At 36.8% G+C, this 20,871-nt stretch overlaps 1 protein-coding gene across 3 annotated transcripts in view; it reads left to right on the top strand.

Annotated features, from left to right (window-relative positions):
* ELMOD1 (ELMO domain containing 1) overlaps positions 1 to 20,871 on the top strand; it is an 80,493-nt gene that overhangs the window by 39,629 nt on the left and 19,993 nt on the right. For all 3 annotated transcript variants that reach the window (XM_043994715.1, XM_043994714.1, XM_043994716.1), the window contains 5 exons: positions 5,932 to 6,077; positions 6,423 to 6,451; positions 7,059 to 7,156; positions 14,272 to 14,401; positions 19,963 to 20,096. In XM_043994715.1, coding sequence (XP_043850650.1) covers positions 5,932 to 6,077; positions 6,423 to 6,451; positions 7,059 to 7,156; positions 14,272 to 14,401; positions 19,963 to 20,096 — 537 coding nt within the window. The remainder of the gene's footprint in view (positions 1 to 5,931; positions 6,078 to 6,422; positions 6,452 to 7,058; positions 7,157 to 14,271; positions 14,402 to 19,962; positions 20,097 to 20,871) is intronic.

Genomic DNA, 20,871 nt, shown 5'->3' on the forward strand with positions numbered 1-20,871 from the left:
ACTGGTTGTGTGACTTTGGGAAAAGTCACAACTGCTTATTGCCTCAGGTACCTCTTGTGACTCTCAGGGGAAGAACAATCGCTGATCTCTATTGCTGGTGGGAGTTTCTTCATAAACAATGAAATCCCAAGTCTAGACCTAGATATGTATAGCATGGCATAATATCGAGAGTACTGGTCTTGGAGTCAAGAAGACCTGAGTTCAAATCAAGCCTCTGACACTGCATAAGCCAGGAACAAGGCACTTAATCTCTGTGTACCTCAGGCAACTTTCTGGAACTCACATGATAAGTCATAGGTTGGATGTACAGTTTCAAAATCACAGAACTTTCTTATATTTTGACATATACTTAATTTGACATTTACACAATTTTTTTGGTTAACAACACACTTCACATTTACTACTTTCTGAATGTGACAGACCTATAAGTATAGGTTGTTTTATGCCCAATTTTACGAATGAGGAAGTTGAGAACTAAAAAGTTTAAGTGGTTTGCCCAGTCACACAGCTAGGAAAGAACAAAGTTAGGTTTCGATCTCAGGCCATAACATTCAGAAAGTCACTGCTTTTTCTACTCCATTATAGCAGCCTTCCCATGTGTGGTTTTAATATGGGAATATAAGATAGCTAAGCATTTTCTCCTTGGACATTGAGCACTTATATATAATCCTGGCATCACACGGAATATTTTAGTGAGTTAAGTGAGAATCTCAAGTGAGAACTAAGAAGCTTAAGCCTAGAATTGAGAAATGAAAAACAACTAAACCTGAAAATTACACATATATGTGTGCATATAAAATAAATATTTTATATAGCTATGTTACATAGATACACATGTATATGTATATTCACAATATACACATACATAAATTAATATGTGTATACATACATATACACCTGTATGTATGTATATATGTATATACCTGACTGACTAGAAGTAGTAATCAGGGCAATGAGGAAGAGAAGAGAATGCACATTTATATAATGCCTATCATGTGCCAGGCATTGTGTGCTAAGCACATTTTATAGATATCCCATTTGATACTCACAACAACTCTAGGAAACAGGTGCTGTTATTATCCTCATGAAACGGAGGCAAACAAATGTTAAGTGACTTGCCCATGATCACATAGCTAGTAAGTGACTGAGGTCAAATTTGAACCAAGGTCTTGTGGACTCCAGGTCCAGCACTCTATCTACTGCACTACTAGGAAGAGGCAGCCATTTATCTCATGTTTGTGTTTAGAATGGTGGAATCAGTGTGTAGAGTAGAGGTAGAAGAAGAAAAGAATGGGGAAGTAAGTGAATGAAATCAACATTTATTAAGCACCGCTTACTGGATGTACAAGACATGTCTTTTGAGCTTATGGTTTTATGTGTGCCTAAAGAATCCAGATGGAGAGAATGTATGAGCACAATTAAAAAAAAAAAAACAACTTTTCCTTCTAATGGCATTAGAAGATTCATCTGATTTGCTTTGCTCAAGGTAGGTGCCTTTGCCAAGAATAAGTGATCAATTCAAATTACATTCATTTTTTTTGTGGGGCAGTAAGGGTTAAGTGACTTGCCTAGGGTAACACAGCTAGTGTCAAGTGTCTGAGGCTGGATTTGAATTCAGGTCCTCCTGAATTCAGGGTAGGTGTTTTATCCACTGTGCCACCTAGCTGCCTGATCAATTCAAATTAAATAAACATAACTAAAGATCTGCAATTAAGTACCAGGTGTTGTGCTAGGTTCTGGAGGAAAAGAGACAGAAATGAAATGGTCCTTGCTCTCAGGAAGCCCCCACCCTGATAGTTAAATACAACACAAACAAAGATGAATAAATACAAGATAATTTCAGGAAATAGTAAGGACTAGTGGAAGGGAATCAAGAAAGGTGTTGAGTAGGATTTTAAGAGTTTAGGACTGGTTAAATAGTTGCGAGTCTTTTGAATAGAAATGACAAATACATAGGAGCTGATAAGCTTACCAAGACAGGACTGTGTAGAGAAAAGAAGGACAAAGACCAGGTCCTTAGGGGACATCATTCTTTATAATAAGGAAATTACCCAGAAGAGGAAACCTCAGAGTGATCCGGTCAGTAGGAAGAGAGCCAAGTAAGAGGAAAGTCACAGAAACTAAGAAAGAAGATATATCAAAAGAAAGAAAGATCAACAATGTTAAAAGCTGTAGAAAAATCCATTAGAACCAAGAAGAGTCCATTTGATTTTGTAGTTATGGAATCATTGATGAGCATGGGCAGAGATGTTTCATTGTAATGTTGGGGTCAGAATTCAGTTGATGAGGAATTCAGAAGTCAATGGGAGGCAGGGAAATGGAGCCAATGAATGTAAATGATTCTTTCTAGGAGTTTGAGTATGAGAAAAGAGAAAATGGTTTGAAAAGATGGAAAGGTTAAGTGAAGGAGTATTTTGTTGGTTTCCTTTTAAGGATGGTTGAGAATAGGGCATGTTTGTAGCAACAGGGAAGAAGACAGTGGATAAGGATAGTTTGAAGATGAAAGGGAAGGAATTATGGGGAAGAAAAGTTTCCAGGAAGGATGGGATCAAGAGCACAAGTAGAGGTTGGTCTGGGTAAAGGTAAGGACAATTTTTTCTTTAAAGACTAGAGGAAATTAGAAGAGAATGGGTGATAATGCAGTGGGGTTTCAAAAGCTGGATTAAGGAAGGAGTTCATGACAAATGATGTCTATATTCTCAGTAAACTAGGAGGAGGGGTCTACTTCTAGGAGAGATATTAGTGGGATAGATGATATAAGGAGAGAAGAAAAAGTTTGGAATACCTGTTGTGGAGAGTGACAGTCATCATCAAACAATATGTGTTGCTGCCACGAAGCAGTGAGGATCCAAATAAAATTTAAAAGAACACATTTGCCCAGTTGACAGGATTCTGTGACTTCTTCCAGGAGCACAGATGGGAGTCGAGAATGTACTTGGGGAAGTTGGCAAGATGTGACTAATAGTAGGACAAAGAGGGAAGAGTTGTCAGCTCTTGTCATTGGCTCTGCCCATTTTCCCAAGTTATGTTTTGATAGCTTTTCTGTTAAATGCCTCCCTCATCCCCAGGGAATGGTCTCCCAGAATCCCATCTTTACAATTTTGCCATTTCTCATGTAGTGTTAATGCAGACATTAATAGTGAGAGGGTCATTTTGTCACAATCCCCCAAATGACTCATGACCAATCTTAATGGGATGCAGAGCAAGAACAAACCATACTGAACTTACTCGGCAACACAAAAAGTGAGATTAGGTTAAATGAATCATAAGAGGGGACAGCTAGGTGGCACAGTGGATAAACCACCGGCCCTGGATTCAGCATCAGACACTTGACACTTGCTAGCTGTGTGACCCTGGGCAAGTCACTTAACCCTCATTGCCCCACAAAAAAAAGAAGAAAAAAGAAAAGAAAATGAGTCACAAAGGCAGCTTGAGGGGTTTGTAGAAGTAGGAAAGTACAGTCTCATTTCCTTGTCTTAGTAAATGTAGAATGTGAGCTCCTTGAGGGCAAAAACTATTGCTTCTTTCTATCCCTACTTCCTAGCAAAAAGCCTTGCACGTAGTGCTTTATCAGCATTTGTTCAAATGATTTAGTAATGAGAGGTTTTTATGGGCTATAGATAGATAGATAGATAGATAGATAGATAGATAGATAGATAGATAGATAGATAGATAGATAGATAGATGGATAGATAGGTAAGAAGACCAGTTATTTGTTGTTGTTTTTAACAGGAGCAACTTACATAATCATTATTTCCTTCTTCCTCACTAGCTGCCTTCCTACGTAACTGTTTTGCTCCTAGCAACATACAAGGCCTCCCAAAGGACCAGAGGCTAGAATAGTTTATCCTCATTTACCATTCCCTAAAGCCAATAACATATTTGAAAGATATATTACCTAATTTAAACCAGTAGACTTAAGCATTCTTCTCTTGAAAACAGATTTTGTCAATAAAAATAAATTGTGATTCATACTTGAAGATATGAATTTGTTGCAGTCTTTTAAGCTAGTCTGTCAGCTTTTTCTCAATCAACTTATACCATAAAGTATTGCTGTAACATGATCAATCAATATACTGTAACACACACACATATGCACACACAGAATCTTTCTATGAGATTGTATTCACCATAGAGTAAGTCCTTACTGTGTGACTTTGGGCATGTCACTAGGCCCCAGATTCCTCATTTTCAAAATTAAAGCAGTTGAGTTAGATGACCTCTGAAGCCGCTTCCAGCTCTAAATATGTATCTTTAATTGAAATTCTCTGGCATACTAGATAGAGAGCCAGCCTTGGAACCAGGAAGACCACAGTTCAAATCTTCATTCTGGTATATTCCTAGACATATCATTTAATGTCTTAGTGGTCTAGGAAATTCTATAAAACTATAAGTTGCAGAGAAGGCTCTGAGTCACATGGGAACATCCTCATTTGGGAGTTCTCCACCAAAGAACTCACAGGTTCAGTCCCTATTGTTATCAATACTATACCCTGTTATCTTGTTAACTGCTTCTCCAACTCGTTATCCATTTCTTTTTTCTGACTGGATGGTCAGTACTCTGAGTCCATTATAATATTGCTTATGTTTCTCCTTTCTTTTATCTTCACTTAAATGCATAGTAGAGATACCATGTTTTCACAATCTAGTTTGTTATCTCTGTGGAAGAATGTGCTTTCTTGGTATACAATCTTTCCTACCATTGCACCAAGTGTCAATGATACAGAAATGAAATAGTTCTTTCCCACAGGGTTGACAAGTGCTTGGCCTATTAGTAGTGATGCTATTCTATATAAATCACCATCCCAAGGTTGGCAGAAAAAGACTTTCTGAACCAGAGCTGGTCCCTTCCTCAAGCACAGATACATCCTTCACTCCTATAGGGCACTGTTTTTGTCCTTAATTCCCTCAGACCACTGGTAATTGAATCCTAGGTACTGGTTTGCCTGGTGTACCCATGCATATTTAAATGCCTTGCAGTTGGTGGGGTTTTAGCTGTATAAGTTGGTATATAGTTGAAGAGAAAGATAAGAGCAGAAACCTGATGTTATTGTTTCAGTTGTGTTTAACTCTTCATGACCACATTTCTTGGCAAAGATACTGGAGTGATTTGCCATTTCCTTTTCCAGCTCATTTTAGAGTGAGTAAACTGAGGCAAACAGGGTTAAGTGACTTGCCCAGGGTCATACAGCTAGTAAGTGTCTGAAACCAGATTTGAACTCAGAAAGATGAGTTTTCCTGACAACTGGTCTGGCACTCTATCTGCTACAGCACCTAGCTTTCCTAAGAAGTCTGATGACCACCTTTCCAAGAGTGGCAAAAGGGATTTGTGGTTATGGTGGAATGTGGAATTAAGGACCCTTCCAAGCAAGATAGCATCTAAGAAAAATCTACAACTCAACACCTCAAGAACAAATGACATAAGAAGATCATTTGAAGAAATTGTGGACATTACCCTGAAGAAGAGAAGGCTTGGGGTGAATGGGAACATGTTATCAATCTTCTAGCACTTGGCAGAATTGGACTTGTTCTGCCAAGCCCCTGTGAGGCAGATTTATGATAAAAAAATGGATATTTCCAAAATAGATTTAGGCATGATGGAAAGAAAGCTGCATGATAATTAGAGCCATCTAGAAGTGTGTTGAGCTATTTCCAAGGCTACTGGATTTCCCATCACATGTGAGCTGAAGCTGAAACTGACAACTTGTTGCATTTGGGATTCTTTCTGAGCTAAGGGGTAGGCCAGGGGTCCTCTGAGGTCCTTTCCCCCTGCAATTGTTGATTTGACATGCTTAGAAATCCTCATGTCTCATGTTTGGCCTTCCTAGAAGTAGTGGCTTGTTTTCCTCTTGGTGGTGGTGCTTTTCCACAGGAATCATTATGGTCCTACTGTTTCATTTGAAGTCTGGGATTTTTCCCCCTTTTTTCTAGGATGCTGATTCAGGTTTGCGTGTATTTTTACTGCAAGTGCCTGTGGCGCTGTATGAAATTTGTGGTGAGGAAACTAACAGGACGGTGTGAGCTACAAAGAATCTGTTACAATAACAAGCCAGGAGCTGGCAGAACCATGAAAATAGGTAAGTAATTTTTTTTAAAGATATGGGGCAGCTAGGTGGTGCAGTGGATAGAACACCGGCCCTGGAGTCAAGAGGACCTGAGTTCAAATACAGACTTAGACACTTAACACTTACTAGCTGTGTGACCCTGGGCAAGTCACTTAACCCCAATTGCCCTGCAAAAAATAAATAAATAAATAAATAAATAAATAAATAAATAAATAAATGATAGACAAAGCACGACAGGGTTAGGGAGGGTAGAAGGAGTTACACAGAGTCATGTCCAAGTAATTTTACACCTGGAGTGTATAAGATATCTCAGAAAAAAGTATTGTTGAATCACATTTTCATTTATTGCTTTAACAGAATCATCATTGAGGGATTCCAAAAGTAAGGTGAGTCACATTTTATATATATATATATCTCTTTGTGGAGTTCCAGGCAGACTTTCACTTGATGCTCATTCCCAGACTTAAAAATGGGACATGACTAAGAAACATTCAGAGCTGTATTATGAATGACCACCTGGACTCAACAAAGATGTCTGCCTGCTTCAAACCACAGCACTGTGTCTAATAGGAGGCAGTTTTTTTGGTCTATCTGGAATTTCCTTTACATTCAAATTCATTTATTACATAATCAGAATTTCTCAGTAATAACAACTTTACCTGTAAACAAGCCACTGCCCTTTTAAACACAGAGTTTACCACTCCTTGTGAAGCAAGAAATCAATGATTTCTTTTTAAAAGATGACTTCTGAATCTCTTCTGTTTTTTTTCACTTGTGAATCTTAATTTTTATCCCATACTCTAATTTAAGCATCTGTTGAATGAGCTTTCCCATATGTCTCTTTTTTAAAATATTAAGTATTATAGTTCTATTAGAAGCCATTTTTGTTTAGAAGATAAATCATTAGTTTTGGAAAGTTTGGTTGTGTATACGGGATCATAGAATTTAGAACTGTAAGGAACATTAGAAGTAATGTTTCAACATGGTTTTCAGCTGTTGCAGACTTCAGTAAGTGTTCACCCGGATGCAATTGAAAAGACTGTTGATGATATCATGGAACTGAAAAAAATCAATCCTGACATAAATCCACAGTAAGTATTTGTTGTATCAGAAATGTAAAAGATGTTTACTATATTCATCTGCATAAATGACGTCAAGCATCTTCTCAAATGCTTTTCATTTATTCATTTATTTCATTCATACTCATATTAATAACACATATATGTGGCACCTTTAGATTTGCAATGTGTTTTGTATAAGATAACTAGTATCTATATAGTGCTTTAAAGTTTGCAAGTACTTTAAAAATATTATCTCATTTGATTCTCACAACAATCCTGGGAGGTAGGTGCTGCCATTATTCCCATTTTACAAATGAGGAAGTTGAGGTAGGCAGAGATTGGGTGACTTGTCTAGGATCACACCAGTAAGTGCTTCAGATCCTATTTGTACACAGATCTTTCTGACACCAGGCTCAGTGCTCCATACATTTTTTTTTGTGAGGCAATTGGGGTTAAGTGACTTGCCCAGGGTCACACAGCTAGTACATGTTAAGTGTCTGAGGCCGGATTTGAATTCAGGTACTCCTGACTCCAGGGCTAGTGCTCTATCCACTGCGCCACCTAGCTGCCCCTGCTCTATACATTTTGCCACCTAGCCTCACTACAACCTTGTGACATAGTTGCTCTAGCTTTTATCATTTTCATTTTATAGATGAGGAAACTGAAACTCAGAAAGATTAAGTGACTTGTTCTTGATCACACAGCTATTGTCATAGACAGGATTAAAACCCAGATCTTTATGGTTCCATATAGGCCACTTTATCCCTTACAGGAGAGGTGCCCTCTGATTATATTCACTCCCAGATTACTGCCTGAATCAGATTACAGTGTAATTGGGAAATATTTAACAAAATAAATAAAAATACAATATAATATAGACAAAGTTAACATGTGCTTTCCTAAGTGAATATGCACCCACAAGGATCCTTATGTCATTTCTATTTGAGTTTGACACCACTACATGACATTATGCTGCCTCTCAAAATAGAAAATTGACTTATTAACTTTCCATTTCTTTTTAAGGCTACAAAGATGAGCCACAGTGTTCTGATTGTCAAATCAAATAGTCCCAGCAGGCCATTGAAAATTAATACATTTCACTGATGTGGTTTCATAATTGGCAGTGGGGCAGAGTGGATAAAATCAGGAAAACTTGGTTTTCGGTTCTTAGTACTCTGGGCAGTTGCTTAAGATTGAAAGTTTAAAATGGATGAGTGATTTCACAGTGAGCACTAGTGCTTCTGACATAGAAAGATGTCACACAGTGAACTTCATACACAGCCAGGGGGGTAAGGACACTTGGATGACTTCTTTATCTGGTATCTGCTTCTCGTTAACAGTGAGTGCTCCCACTGTCAATGCACCTGATTGCCCTCGGCTCTGTCAAGGAATGAGCCTTTAGTTCAGGAGAAGCAGATAATCTGGTGGACAGCTCCCCATGCTTCATGAGCACTTACTTCCAAGTCACTGCCTGGAGAGCTGCTTGATTCTCAGTCTTGGTTACTTCACGTTAACTCCTCATTTTCCTTGACTTCTAAGTCAGATTTTGACAAGTATATTTGAGAAATGGAGTTTCAGTTGCAGAAAGAGCCCAATATCGTTAAATTGGAGTATAGACAGTACAACTTTAAGTACTTGCAAGTGGGGAAAATGACAAGCAACAACACCTAAGAGTTCCAGTCAATGGAGATTTGAGAGAGCTTTTTTTTTTTTTTTTAAAGATTGGTTTTGGAGTCATTTACTGTGCTGGGGCTTTTTTGTTTTGTTTTGTTTTAAAACAATTACACGGGCAGCTAGGTGGTGCAGTGGATAAAGCACTGGCCCTGGATTCAGGAGTACCTGAGTTCAAATCTAGCCTCAGACACTTGGTCACACTAGCTGTGTGACCCTGGGCAAGTCACTTAACCCCCATTGCCCCACAAAAAACCCCTCAGAATTACAATAATGCTTGGTCTTGGTCATTTTTCATCCTTTCACGTCATTCATTTCCTTTTCCTTTTTTATTCTTTCTGGTCCAAATCTATTATTTTATCATTTCAACTCCTTGGGCAGAAATTCCTGCTAGCAATCTAGACAACATTTCTGCAACCTGTGGTCTTAGAGTATGCTTGGAAAGTTAAATGTTTGTGGTCACATAGCTATTATATGTCAGAGACAGGATTTGAACCCAGGTCTTCCTGATTCCAGCCTTCTTTATATACTATCATGCTGCCTTTCTTCCTTTTCCTTATATATACTTATAAACAGTGACTTAATGTCATAGAGAGCATACTGTGGCAGCTAGATGGCACAGTGGATAGAGTACTGGGCCTAGAGTCAGGAAGACCTGAGTTCAGATTGAGCCTCAAATACTTACTAGCTGTGTAACCCTGAGCAAGTCACTTAACCCTGTTTGCTACAGTTTCTATAAAATGAGATGGATAAGGAAGTGGCAAACACTTGAGTATCTTTGCCAAGAAAACCTCAAATTGGGTCACAAAGAGTCAGACATGACTGAAATGACTGAACAACAACAGAGAGAATACTGGGCCTAGAATCAGGAAGACTTGAGTTCAAATCTTAACTCAGACACTTCCTAGCTGTGTGACCCTGGGCAAGTCACTTAACCTCTGCTTGCTTCAGTTTCCTCAACTATGAAAGGAGGATCAACTATGAAAGGATAGTCCCTAGCACATAGTGGGTACTTAATAAATGTTTGTTTCCTTCCTTCATTATTATAATATGGTATGTGCTATATTAAAACTGTATGGCTGATATTTTTTCCTGAAGAAATTTAGGAGGATCTCAATTCATTTTCAAACAAGTTGGACTAAGAATATAAGACACAAGACAATAACTGGGCCTGCAGGTATATAATGGCCCAATTGGTACTGACAGAGATTGGATTAGATTGAGTGGATCCTTACCATATCTAGTCTGTGGAAATTATTGTATGAATCAATCAGTCAACGAGTATTTACTACATTATGTGCATTGTGCTAGGCACAAAGAATACATATACAACAAAAGAAACAATTCTTACAAGGAGATTACAATCTAATAGGGACAACAAATACAGATGTGTGTACATACATATATATGTATATGCACATATGTGTGTGTACACATGATCCCTTGCTAGCCCTTTTATTGAAAGATATTGGGAGGATAGCTTACAAGGGTATAAATTCATGTAATCAGAGTTGATTCCTTTGTTGCTTTTTCCTGCCAAGTCTACTTTTCCCCCCCTTGCAGAAAAGTCATGAGTCAAAGCACAAAGAGTCCTGGATATGGAATAAGGGGCCTAGATTTAAGCCCTGACCTTATCACTTGTAAGTGATTGTAAGACCTTGCACAAGTCATTTAATTTCCCTGAACCTTATTTTTCTCATATAAAAAATAAGAATGATAATATTTGTATCACATTCCTCACAGCTCTGTTATGAGGATCTAAGGAGACAGGATATGAGAGGGTATTGTAACCATAAAGTATTATATAAATGCAAATGTAAACTTCATGTTTTAATCATGGACCCCACACAGCTCGGTACTCTCAGTACATTTCCTGGCTAAATACTGTCAGTCTGTGACTTGTCCATAATTTGGAAATTTTTCCACTGTCATACAAATGAACATGAATATCAATCAATTAAATATTGATGGACTCCCCACAAGGATAAATAACAATAATAGGAATGACTGATATTTATTCACTGGTTTTTTGTTGGTTTTTTTTTTGGTGGGGCAATGAGGATTAAGTGACTTACTCAGGGTCACATAGCTAGTAAGTGTCAAGTGTCTGAGACTGGATTTGAATTAAGGTCCTCCTGAATCCAGGGCCAGTGCTTTATCCACTGTGCCAATTTGTTCATTGTTTCACAGCTTACAAAGCTTTGGGCATATACAGTCTTATTTGATGCTCAAAGAACCCTGGAAGGTGGGAGATGTCTCCATTTTATAGATGAGATAAACTCAAAGAGAAGAAGCAATTTATCTAAAGTCACAGAACTTTTAAGTGGAATAGCTAAATTCAAACCCAGGTCTTCTGACTCTGCCTTCTGTTCCCCAACAGCTACAGATGGCACTATCCTAGGAATTTTGGGTAGTGTGGCAGTTCAGTGGCTTGGGAATAGTACAGACAATGAGAGGAATGAATTTTATTCCATTTCTGCCCTCAAATTAGGATATCACTGTGAGACCAAAATGAGACAATGTCTTTAAAGCACATTGCAAATTTTAATTCCCCACGTCAGATATTATCATTATTATTGCCAGTAGTAATTCAAATGAGATAGTGAGTTAGAGAATGTTCAGGATTAAAGTGTTTGATGGCTGTACAGAATTGCTAAATGATGCTGACATCTCTCTCCTTTTTATGTGAATTAATATTCATAAGCACATACCATCTGAGTAAACAAGCAAATTGCAAAATGGTAAAGGACCTTTGATGTCAGATAGTTATGCTTCTACCTGATAATATCAACCTACATCCATAATATAACCAAAAAATTGTCATGCAAAATTTACTTAAAGTTCTTAAGTGATGGGTAATGCATGCTTTCCAAAGGAAACCTGTTCCATTTTTGAAACGCTCTGTTTTTTTGGAAATTATTTTAATATCAAGCTGAAACCTAATTCCTTGTAATTTTTACCCACTGAAGCCAAAAGGAATGTCCAGCCCTTCTTCCTTGTGACAACCCTTCAGATTGTTGAAGGTGACTACCATATCCTCCCTAAATCTTACCTTCTCCAAGTTAAACATCCCAAATTCCCTCAACAGATCTTTGTATAACACGTTGTTTTAAGTAGCTTACACATTTGATAGTTCAGTTTTCTTTGGATGTGTTACTCCTTGGATGCCATCCTGGGGCTAAACAAAACATTCCAGATCTAATCTGGTCAGAGCAGAGCTCAGGAGGACCATTATTGTCCTTGCTGTAGATATTATACTTTAATGCAATGTAAGATGGGAACTTTTTAAAATGGCGATTTCACATGATTGACTCATGTGGGACTTGCAATCCACTAAAATATCTATGTATTTCTATGTGAACTGCTGTCTAGCCACATCTTTCTCATCCTGTTTTAGCATAGATGGGTTTTGAACCTAAGTGCTAGACTTGACATTTATCTCTATTTAGTTTCGTCTTATTAGTGGTAGAATATTAAACCTGTATCATCCATTGATGGGTCTATGTCATCCTAAGTGGAGATTCCTATTGTAGTACCACAGAGTTCTGCCCTTTGTCCTGTCATGCTCAACAATTTTTTTTGGGGGGGGGTAGGGCAATGAGGGTTAAATGACTTGCCCAGGGTCACACAACTAGTAAGTGTCAAGTGTCTAAGGCTGGATTTGAACTCAGGTCCTCCTGAATCCAAGGCCAGTGCTTTATCCACTGTGCCACCTAGCTGCCCCCTATGCTCAATAATTTTTTTTGTTGTTGTTTGTTTTTGCAGGCAATAGGGGGTTAAGTGACTTGCCCAGGGTCACACAGCTAGTAAGTGTCAAGTGTCTGAGGCCGGATTTGAACTCAGGTACTCCTGAATCCAGGGCCAGTGCTTTAACCACTGCGCCATCTAGCTGCCCCTATGCTCAACAATTTTATCAGTAACTTGGAAGAGGACAAAAAAAGACAGCCAGTTTTATGGATAAATAAATGAACCAAATGATTTCAAAAGACTACAAAATGGGCTTGAAACCAAGATGGTGAAATTTAGCAGGGCTGAATATAAAGTCCTATGTATAGGGTTGGTTTATTTTTTTTTTTAAAGAATGTCCTAAACTGAGACAAAGTGCAATAAATGGAAATAGGAAAACAATATACATAATGACTTCAACAAAATAAATGGAAAGGCAACCACACACACAAAACTAAAATGAATTTTGTGAAACTGTAAAAAGCAAGATTTTCCCTAAAGAAGAGGTAGAAGAAGACACTATTTATGGCTTCTTTGCAGAGGTTGTGGTCTATGAACGAGAAATGATGCATATAACCAGATTTTCTTGGTGTATTGATCAGTCTACTGAATTTTTTCTCTTCCTTTTTTTCTGTAAAAAACCTTTGTTTTAAGGGATGGCTTTCTTGGGGAGGGCAAAGAGATATTTATATAGACAAAACTAGGCAAAGTACAAATGAAAATATCTATAAAAACCTATTTTTTAAAAAGAATGTGTAATAGAAGAGATCTGCCTGGTTTGGCAGCTGTTTACAAGAAAAATATATAGGAGTTTTAATTGAACTTAACTGATATGAACAAAACAGTTAATTAAAAAGCTTACACAATTTGGGGCTGCATTAGTAAAAAAAAAAATCTCAGGAAGTAATTATCTCACTTTACTTGCCATATTTTAAATCTTGTATTCAATTCAACAAGTCACATTTTGAAAGGGAAATTGGCAAACAAACATACATAAGGGAACTGAATAGGAAGATGAGACTCAAAATCGTGAATTATGAGTAATAGTTAGTGGAATTAATCTGAAGGAGAGAAAACTGAGGGGAGACATGATATCTGTCTTCAAGTAATTAACGCCTGTCACATAGAATGTGGCAATATCTCTTGGTCCAAAGGACAGAAACATAGTACAACCAATTGGGGATTATAAAATCCAAAAAGACCTTTCTTGTAACCATAGCTGTCCACCAATGGAATAGACTTTTATTAATTAATTAATTAATTTTATTAATTAATTATTGGATAGTGAATTCCCAATTATTAAAAGTATTTGCACAAAATCTGGATAAATGTCTGTCATGTTTGCTATTCAAGAAATTTCTGCATCTGGTAGGTGGTTGGACAACATGGCTAATTTAGAATTTTCTGCCTCTAAGATTTTCTGATTCTATCATTAGTGTAACATCCCAAGAACATTGTAGAATGGACCAACAAAACCAGCAACAGTGTTTTTCAAGCTGTCTTTTTTTTTCTATAAGATCAATCACTTGAGACACCTTGAAAGTCAAAATTAGATGTACTTTTTAATCATTTTTCATATGTGCTAAAGTAGTTAAAATAACAAATTCAAACTATGTGAAACGTTCTTCTGATAGTTTATTTTTTTATGAAAATGATGCTACTGAAGATGAATTTAATGAACAGATGTCACCAGGATACCAGCCTCTCTTGTTCCTTATTGTTCCTTTTTTTATTTGTGAATTCTTTAGGTTGGGGATCTCTCTCCAGGCTTGTCTTCTGCAAATTGTAGGGTATCGAAACCTCATTGCAGAGGTTGAAAAGCTACGTAGAGAGCCATATGATTCAGATAATCCCCAACATGAAGAAATGCTTTTGAAGGTTAGTACTTGGATGGCATTTGGAACCTGTTATAATAAGCCTTTTATGATTTCCAGTCATTTTCCTGCTGGTTTAACTGTTGGAAAAAAATTTTATATTTCTTTCCCAACTTTCTTTTCCCATTAATTTTCTCAAGAATAGGGCCTAGTTTTTAATGATTAAACCTACCAGTCATTTCTCTTAGTCTTGAACACTTGACTGAAGCTCAGACTAGTTAAACGGTTTTAAATGCTAAAACAAGAAATACTGTTTGCCAAGTAGTAGCCTGGGATTTTCATTTATCACTCTTTATACACATCAAAGAAGATGAAGTTGGTTTCTGCCTTAAGCAATAGCTCCCCTGGGAAATTACCCAAGATCTTAATGGTGATTATTTATTCATGCAACTAGAAAGATATTAAAGGAGGAAGTCACAATTCGTTTCTGGTATGTTTGAACTGTTGGAGAAATATTGTAGAGGTACAAAATAGCATTGGACAGTGTTTGAGCAGTGTATGACCAGAATGGAATATGAAACATTAATAAATTATGCTTTCAAATATTAAATTTTGCACTAAAATAGTGATTTCCTAGAAGAAGGTAAAGTGTGGCTTCTGAAAATTGTTTGTGTAATATAAGTTGATTTTTTAAAAATAAATGGAGCAATTGGGCCTCTAATGACATATCCTAGAATAAATAATGAAAAGAGGATAGAAGAAATTTTTTTATCAGCCTTAAATTTGTTGAATTGAAAAAACAATAGGAATCTAAAATTTCAAAATATTGATCCTTTTGCAATTTTCTTTGTGACTGTGAGTATGTAGACATACAGGGCTGACAGTTGTCCATGATAATGTATATTGGGTATGATGTAGATTATTAAATACTATCCAAGAAATCGGAGTTCAGGAGCTCCAGTCAGGCTTCTGTGAGAGAGCATAGCCATCCCTTTGTTCTCTGTTCCAGAAAATCCACTGGAGCTTTCTGAGTGGGACAACAAAGTTATTTGCATACACAGGTTTTCCTCCCTTGGAAGTAGGTCCATTCTTACCTTGGAAGAAGGTCCATTATTCTTATGATTTCTGCTGCTGGTTTGTGTTTGACTCTACTGTAGTCCCTCAGAGGAAAGCTGTCTCTGCAACTGACACCCTTTTATATGTTCACCACAAAGAAATAACTCCAAGCTCCAAGAATGTGAGCCCACCATTCTGTCCCCAACTGATCTGTAATATCACAGGCCAATCAGTACATTCCTAGTCACTGAGATTCGATCACTCATCTTTAATGAGGTATAAATACAAGTGCCAATGGCCTACCTTTAGACAGATAAATCAAAGTCCAAATAAAGGCTCACTTATTATTATTATTATTATTTTGCTGGGCAATTGGGGTTAAGTGACTTGCCCAGGGTCACACAGCTAGTAAGTGTTAAGTGTCTGAGGCCAGATTTGAACTCAGGTCCTCCTGAATCCAGGGCTGGTGCTCTATCCACTGCACCACCTAGCTGCCCCAAGGCTCACTTATTATTAAGCTAAAAATATTTAAATTATTCAATGCATATTTATTCTATGCTTCCATAATGTACTGAATGATTTGTGGGATACAAAAACTATATATAAGATATGGTTCTTGTCCTCAACAAGCCTGCAGGCTAGTTGAAGCAACAATACTTACAGACAGGAAGCATTTCAAACTATGTCATAGTAGCAAGAATTACAGTAGGAACTTAGGGAAGAGAAAGACTAGCATGGATCTGAGTACTTGTAAAATGTATACTTACAGGTATGCCCTCATGAACAATTTGATTATAAAGTAAAAATGGTTCTTGCCGGCACAATTTAGAATAGCTCCCAATAGACCCAGGCTCTCTAGTCGCATAACTTGTCAATGTAGAATTTCAAAAGGTTCAAAAATTATTATTATAGTAAATATCATGTTTCATGTATGATTAAAGCTGGAAAATACCTTAAAGGCCGTTTAACTCAATCTTCCATTTTACAGATGGGGAAATTGAGATCCAGAGAGGGCACAATAATGAAGTTCACAGGGAAATTAAGTGGCAGAGTCAGGATTCAAACCCAAGTCTTTTAATGCCAAATCTAGCACTCTTTAAGCTGAACCATGGATTTGTAGTGGCAAGAGGACGAGGGTTCAAATCCCGACTCTGCTACTTTTTATCTGTATGAACTTAATTATGTTCTTAAGCCTCTTTGGTCTTCGATGGCCTTATTTATGAAAAGTGAATGTGGGAGCTATAAAGTCTCTTCCAGTCATACATTTTTATTCCCTTGCAATCTAATGTACATGGTTTCCTTAGAGCACAAAAATGTTGGCATGCGAGCTACATGCAGAAAAGAAATTCCTGCATTTGACACACTGATTCACTGGGAAAAGATCATCTTAAGATTGTTTAGACTATTAACAGTTTTAATACAATTTAGAAAATTGATATGACAAGGTTTTTTATGTTCTTTATTCCTGTTTGACTTTGTTTTCCCAATGTAGATGTTCAATTAGTTAGTTCTCTTAGTTTTTTATAGATGAGAAATTGAGATTACTTTTACTAGAGCAGAAGTGGCTGCCTATTCAATAATGGCAAAACACTCCAGTATCTTTGCTAAGAAAACCCCAAATGGGGTCACAAGGAATCAAACATGACTGAAATGACTGAAAAACGAAAACAACATTCAATAATTATCTACCTGAGGGTTCTACTGAACTGGGGTCTAATTTCTGTTTTGATGAATGTGAAAAACTGGTTAATTGTGGAGACTAAGGTCCAAAGGTATTTTCTCATACCAACACATAAGAGTTTACTTTGAGCATGATAAAACTATTTTATTTTGAATACCTTGTATTTCTGCCATTTTCTAGGCACATTATATTTACCATATATGCCAGAAAGATAAAATATCATATTAGATGAATTTTTTGGAGTAGGTCCCAGAATAACTGGGACAATTTACAACTTTTTTTAAATTTGAATTTTCATTAGTTGAATATCATATTCATATAACTGAATATCATATTCACATAAATGTCATGTATGAGATTATTTTGTAGCACTTAACTGTAGATCAAGATTTTTTATTAGAATTACGTGTGCTTTCTGCATGGTAAGTCCATCTCTTATGTCACCTTGTGACAATGATGTGGGTCCTCAAAAGCTACACCAGTGGAACATAAGTCCTGAGTTCTTATGAACTCCATATGAACTAGATGTCTTGTCCCACTGTCATATCTGTCAGTCATCCAAAAACCAAATTAGCTAACTTCAGAGAGGTTCATCACCATATTTGCTTCAGGAGGATGAATTGATTTCCACACCAAAGTATTCACTATTAAGGAAACCATAGAGCATGGAGTAAGTAGCCACATACACAGATCCTTGAAGTATTCAAATACAGTTTGTGCTTGAAATTGTACTTTAACATGAAAATGAATAATTATTTCCAAAGAGGAGGCATAGGAGTGATGCAGAGGGGGAGATTGGTGAAGGAATAAATAGTAGAAGGGAAAATGTTTCTTCAGTCAATCAATACACATATATTAAGCATCTGTTATGTGCCAGGCACTTGGTTTTAGATCCTGGATATAGAAAGGCCAAAATGAAACAGTTTCTGTTCACAAGGAGTTTAAATTCTAATGGAGAAGACCATAAGGACATATGTAAGTATATACAGAATATATAAAGAGGATGAATACAAATAAATGCAAAGTATTTAAATAAAAGCTAGTTTGAAAGTGAGGACATTAGAACTTCTGAAAAGGCTTTATAATGATGGTGCTACTTGGATTTTGTTTCGAAAGAATAGAATCTTTGAAGGAGAGGTGGGATAGGAATGCATTCCAGGCCTGGACAGCCATTGCAAAGGCATAGAAAGAGAGGAGACCAGTTTGGCTGGATCACAGAGTGAAGGAGGGGAAGTAATATCCAGTGTGATTGGGGCCAGGTTGTGAAGGGCTTTAAAAGCTAAACAGAGGAGTTTATGCTTTAGCCCAGACTCAGTGGGAAACCAGTGTCATGTACTGAGTATGAGAGTGACATGATAACATATATATTTAAGGTAAATCACCTTGGGAGCAATGCAAAGGATGGAATGGAGTGGGAAAAGACTTGAAGCAGGGAGACCCTTTAATCTGACAGGTGATGATGGCCTGAACTAAGGTTGTAGTTGTATGAGTAGGGAGAAGAGGTTGGATGTGAGAGAAGTTGTATATATTAAAATGGTAAAACTTGAAAGCTAATTGGATATAGGTGCTTAATATGGATCGATTGCTATGTGGGGAGAAGAAGAATAAGGAGTCTAAATTAAAGTTGTAGACCTGAAAGACTATAAAAATGGCAATGCCTTCTATTGGAAATGAGGAAGTCTGGAAAGGGAAGGATTTTAGGGAAAAGATAATGAGTTTCGTTTGGGACATGTTGAATTTAAGACATATCCATCCAGTTTGAAATGTACAATGAGCAACTGGTCATGCTAGACTGATTCTAAGAGTAGAGACTGAGTCTGGATACAAAGATCAGAGAATCATCATCGTAGAGACAATTAAACCCACGAGAGCTGATGAGATCAGAATAGAGGGCTTAGGCTGGAAGACTGGGGAACAACCATACTGAGACAGTTGGCATGTGATCCAGGTCATTCATCAGCAAAGGGAGAAGATGGATAAAGAAAGGTTAGAAAAGGAGCAGTGCTTTGAAAGGCCTTCATTTGTATTAGGGCACAAATGTTACAATATTATCATTTTCAGCTCAGGTAGCTGAGGGATAGGCAACTCTTCCTGTGTCAATTGCCTTGGCAACTAATCACATGTTAAGGGAATTACATATTGCTTGATTTCCTTGATTGACAAAGATGATTTGGATGACCAGAACCCTCAAAGTAATGATCATTAATTTTTCCTGTTTTTATTTTGAACTTTTCTGCATTATGTTGTAATTATTTCATTGTAAATGTGATAACATGTCTTTAAATTTAAATGCAAGAGAAAATAAGTAGAAAATTTAAAAACTATTTCTCAAAACTATGAAGAGAGTCACATTTAAAATGGTAGTTCTTCTTGGAGTTTATTTTTTATTAATGTAAAAATGAGTAATTATCATTGTTTCTCTCTACAACCCTTGATATATGAGGAAGCTAGTATATCATTTGAGGCTTATTCATTATCTTTACTTTCCTTCCCTTTGTACTCTGACAAAATCCCTGACCAAATCAATAGCAGCAGCATCAGAGAAATAAAAATCAAGTAGGTCTTTTTTTTTTTTCATTTTTTTCACACCTCTACTAACCGGTTTAGGGTAAGAGCTTTTGACTACTGGCTAAAGAGAGATTTGAAGATTATCTGTAGATATCAATTATCCATACTTATAGGTTTCCTACCCTATATTGCTTTGCCAGTACTATAAATAGCTAAATGTAATTCTTCTCAAGAAAAATATAATCAGCTATATATAACCCTTTTAAATACAGTAGTTTTTTTAAAAATCTCAATAAAGAAGGTTTAAGTCTTTGAAAAACGTTCCCAAAGTATATGTTACATATACTTATCAACAAGTTATGTTGGTCTCTCATCTCCAGTTATGGAAATTCTTAAAGCCTGATACTCCTCTGGAAGCTCGGATTTCTAAGCAATGGTGTGAAATTGGTTTCCAAGGTGATGATCCTAAAACAGATTTTCGAGGGATGGGACTTCTGGGACTGTATAATTTGGAGTAAGTATGTGGAGGGTCAGCTGAATTTAAAAGTAAAATGATGGCCCCACGATTCTATTTTTGAAATGTTTACTTGAGCAAACTTGAGTAGTTCAAGTACTTCTTAATACAAATTTAGGGTGTTTCTTGGAGAACACGTAGGAAAACATTTAGACTTCTGTTTTAATTGCACAACTGGCCATACCTTTCCTTCCTTTATTGTTGCATATCCCATCTGATTGACTGAATCTTAGTGGGAGAAATCTTAGAAATTATCCAATCCAACCTTTTCATTTTACAGAAAACTAAAGCCCATTAGAAGTCAAATGATCTGCCCAGGTTCCCACAGCTAGTTATTAGCAAAATTGAGTCTAGAACCTAAGGCTCCTGATTTTCTGACCAGTCTCAATTCCCTATATAATGAGTGGATACCTGTGAAACTCAACCCCCTCAATGTGTTTCTGGGTTTTAAAATGTCTTTCTCTCTTATTTTTAATGACATCTTTTCATCTTGAACTTTTTTCATATTGTATATCTGAGGGTTTTTAAATCACAGACCATGTTATAAATTGTTTATGACAGATTAGAATGTAATATGAAAAATAAACAAGAAACAAAGGATCCATAGAAGTGACATGAAAATATAACCTATCTTGGAATAAATCACTTTTTTTCTAGCACTTTAAGATTCAAAAATAAAAGTATAAAACAAACAGCACCTGAACCTTAGCATCACTTGTAAATCACACTCAGGCTGCACCTACATGTCTGCAGCCCCATCAGACTAAATGGCAAA

This window comes from Dromiciops gliroides, chromosome 3 (assembly GCF_019393635.1).
Source record: "Dromiciops gliroides isolate mDroGli1 chromosome 3, mDroGli1.pri, whole genome shotgun sequence".
Classification (NCBI taxonomy): domain Eukaryota; kingdom Metazoa; phylum Chordata; class Mammalia; order Microbiotheria; family Microbiotheriidae; genus Dromiciops; species Dromiciops gliroides.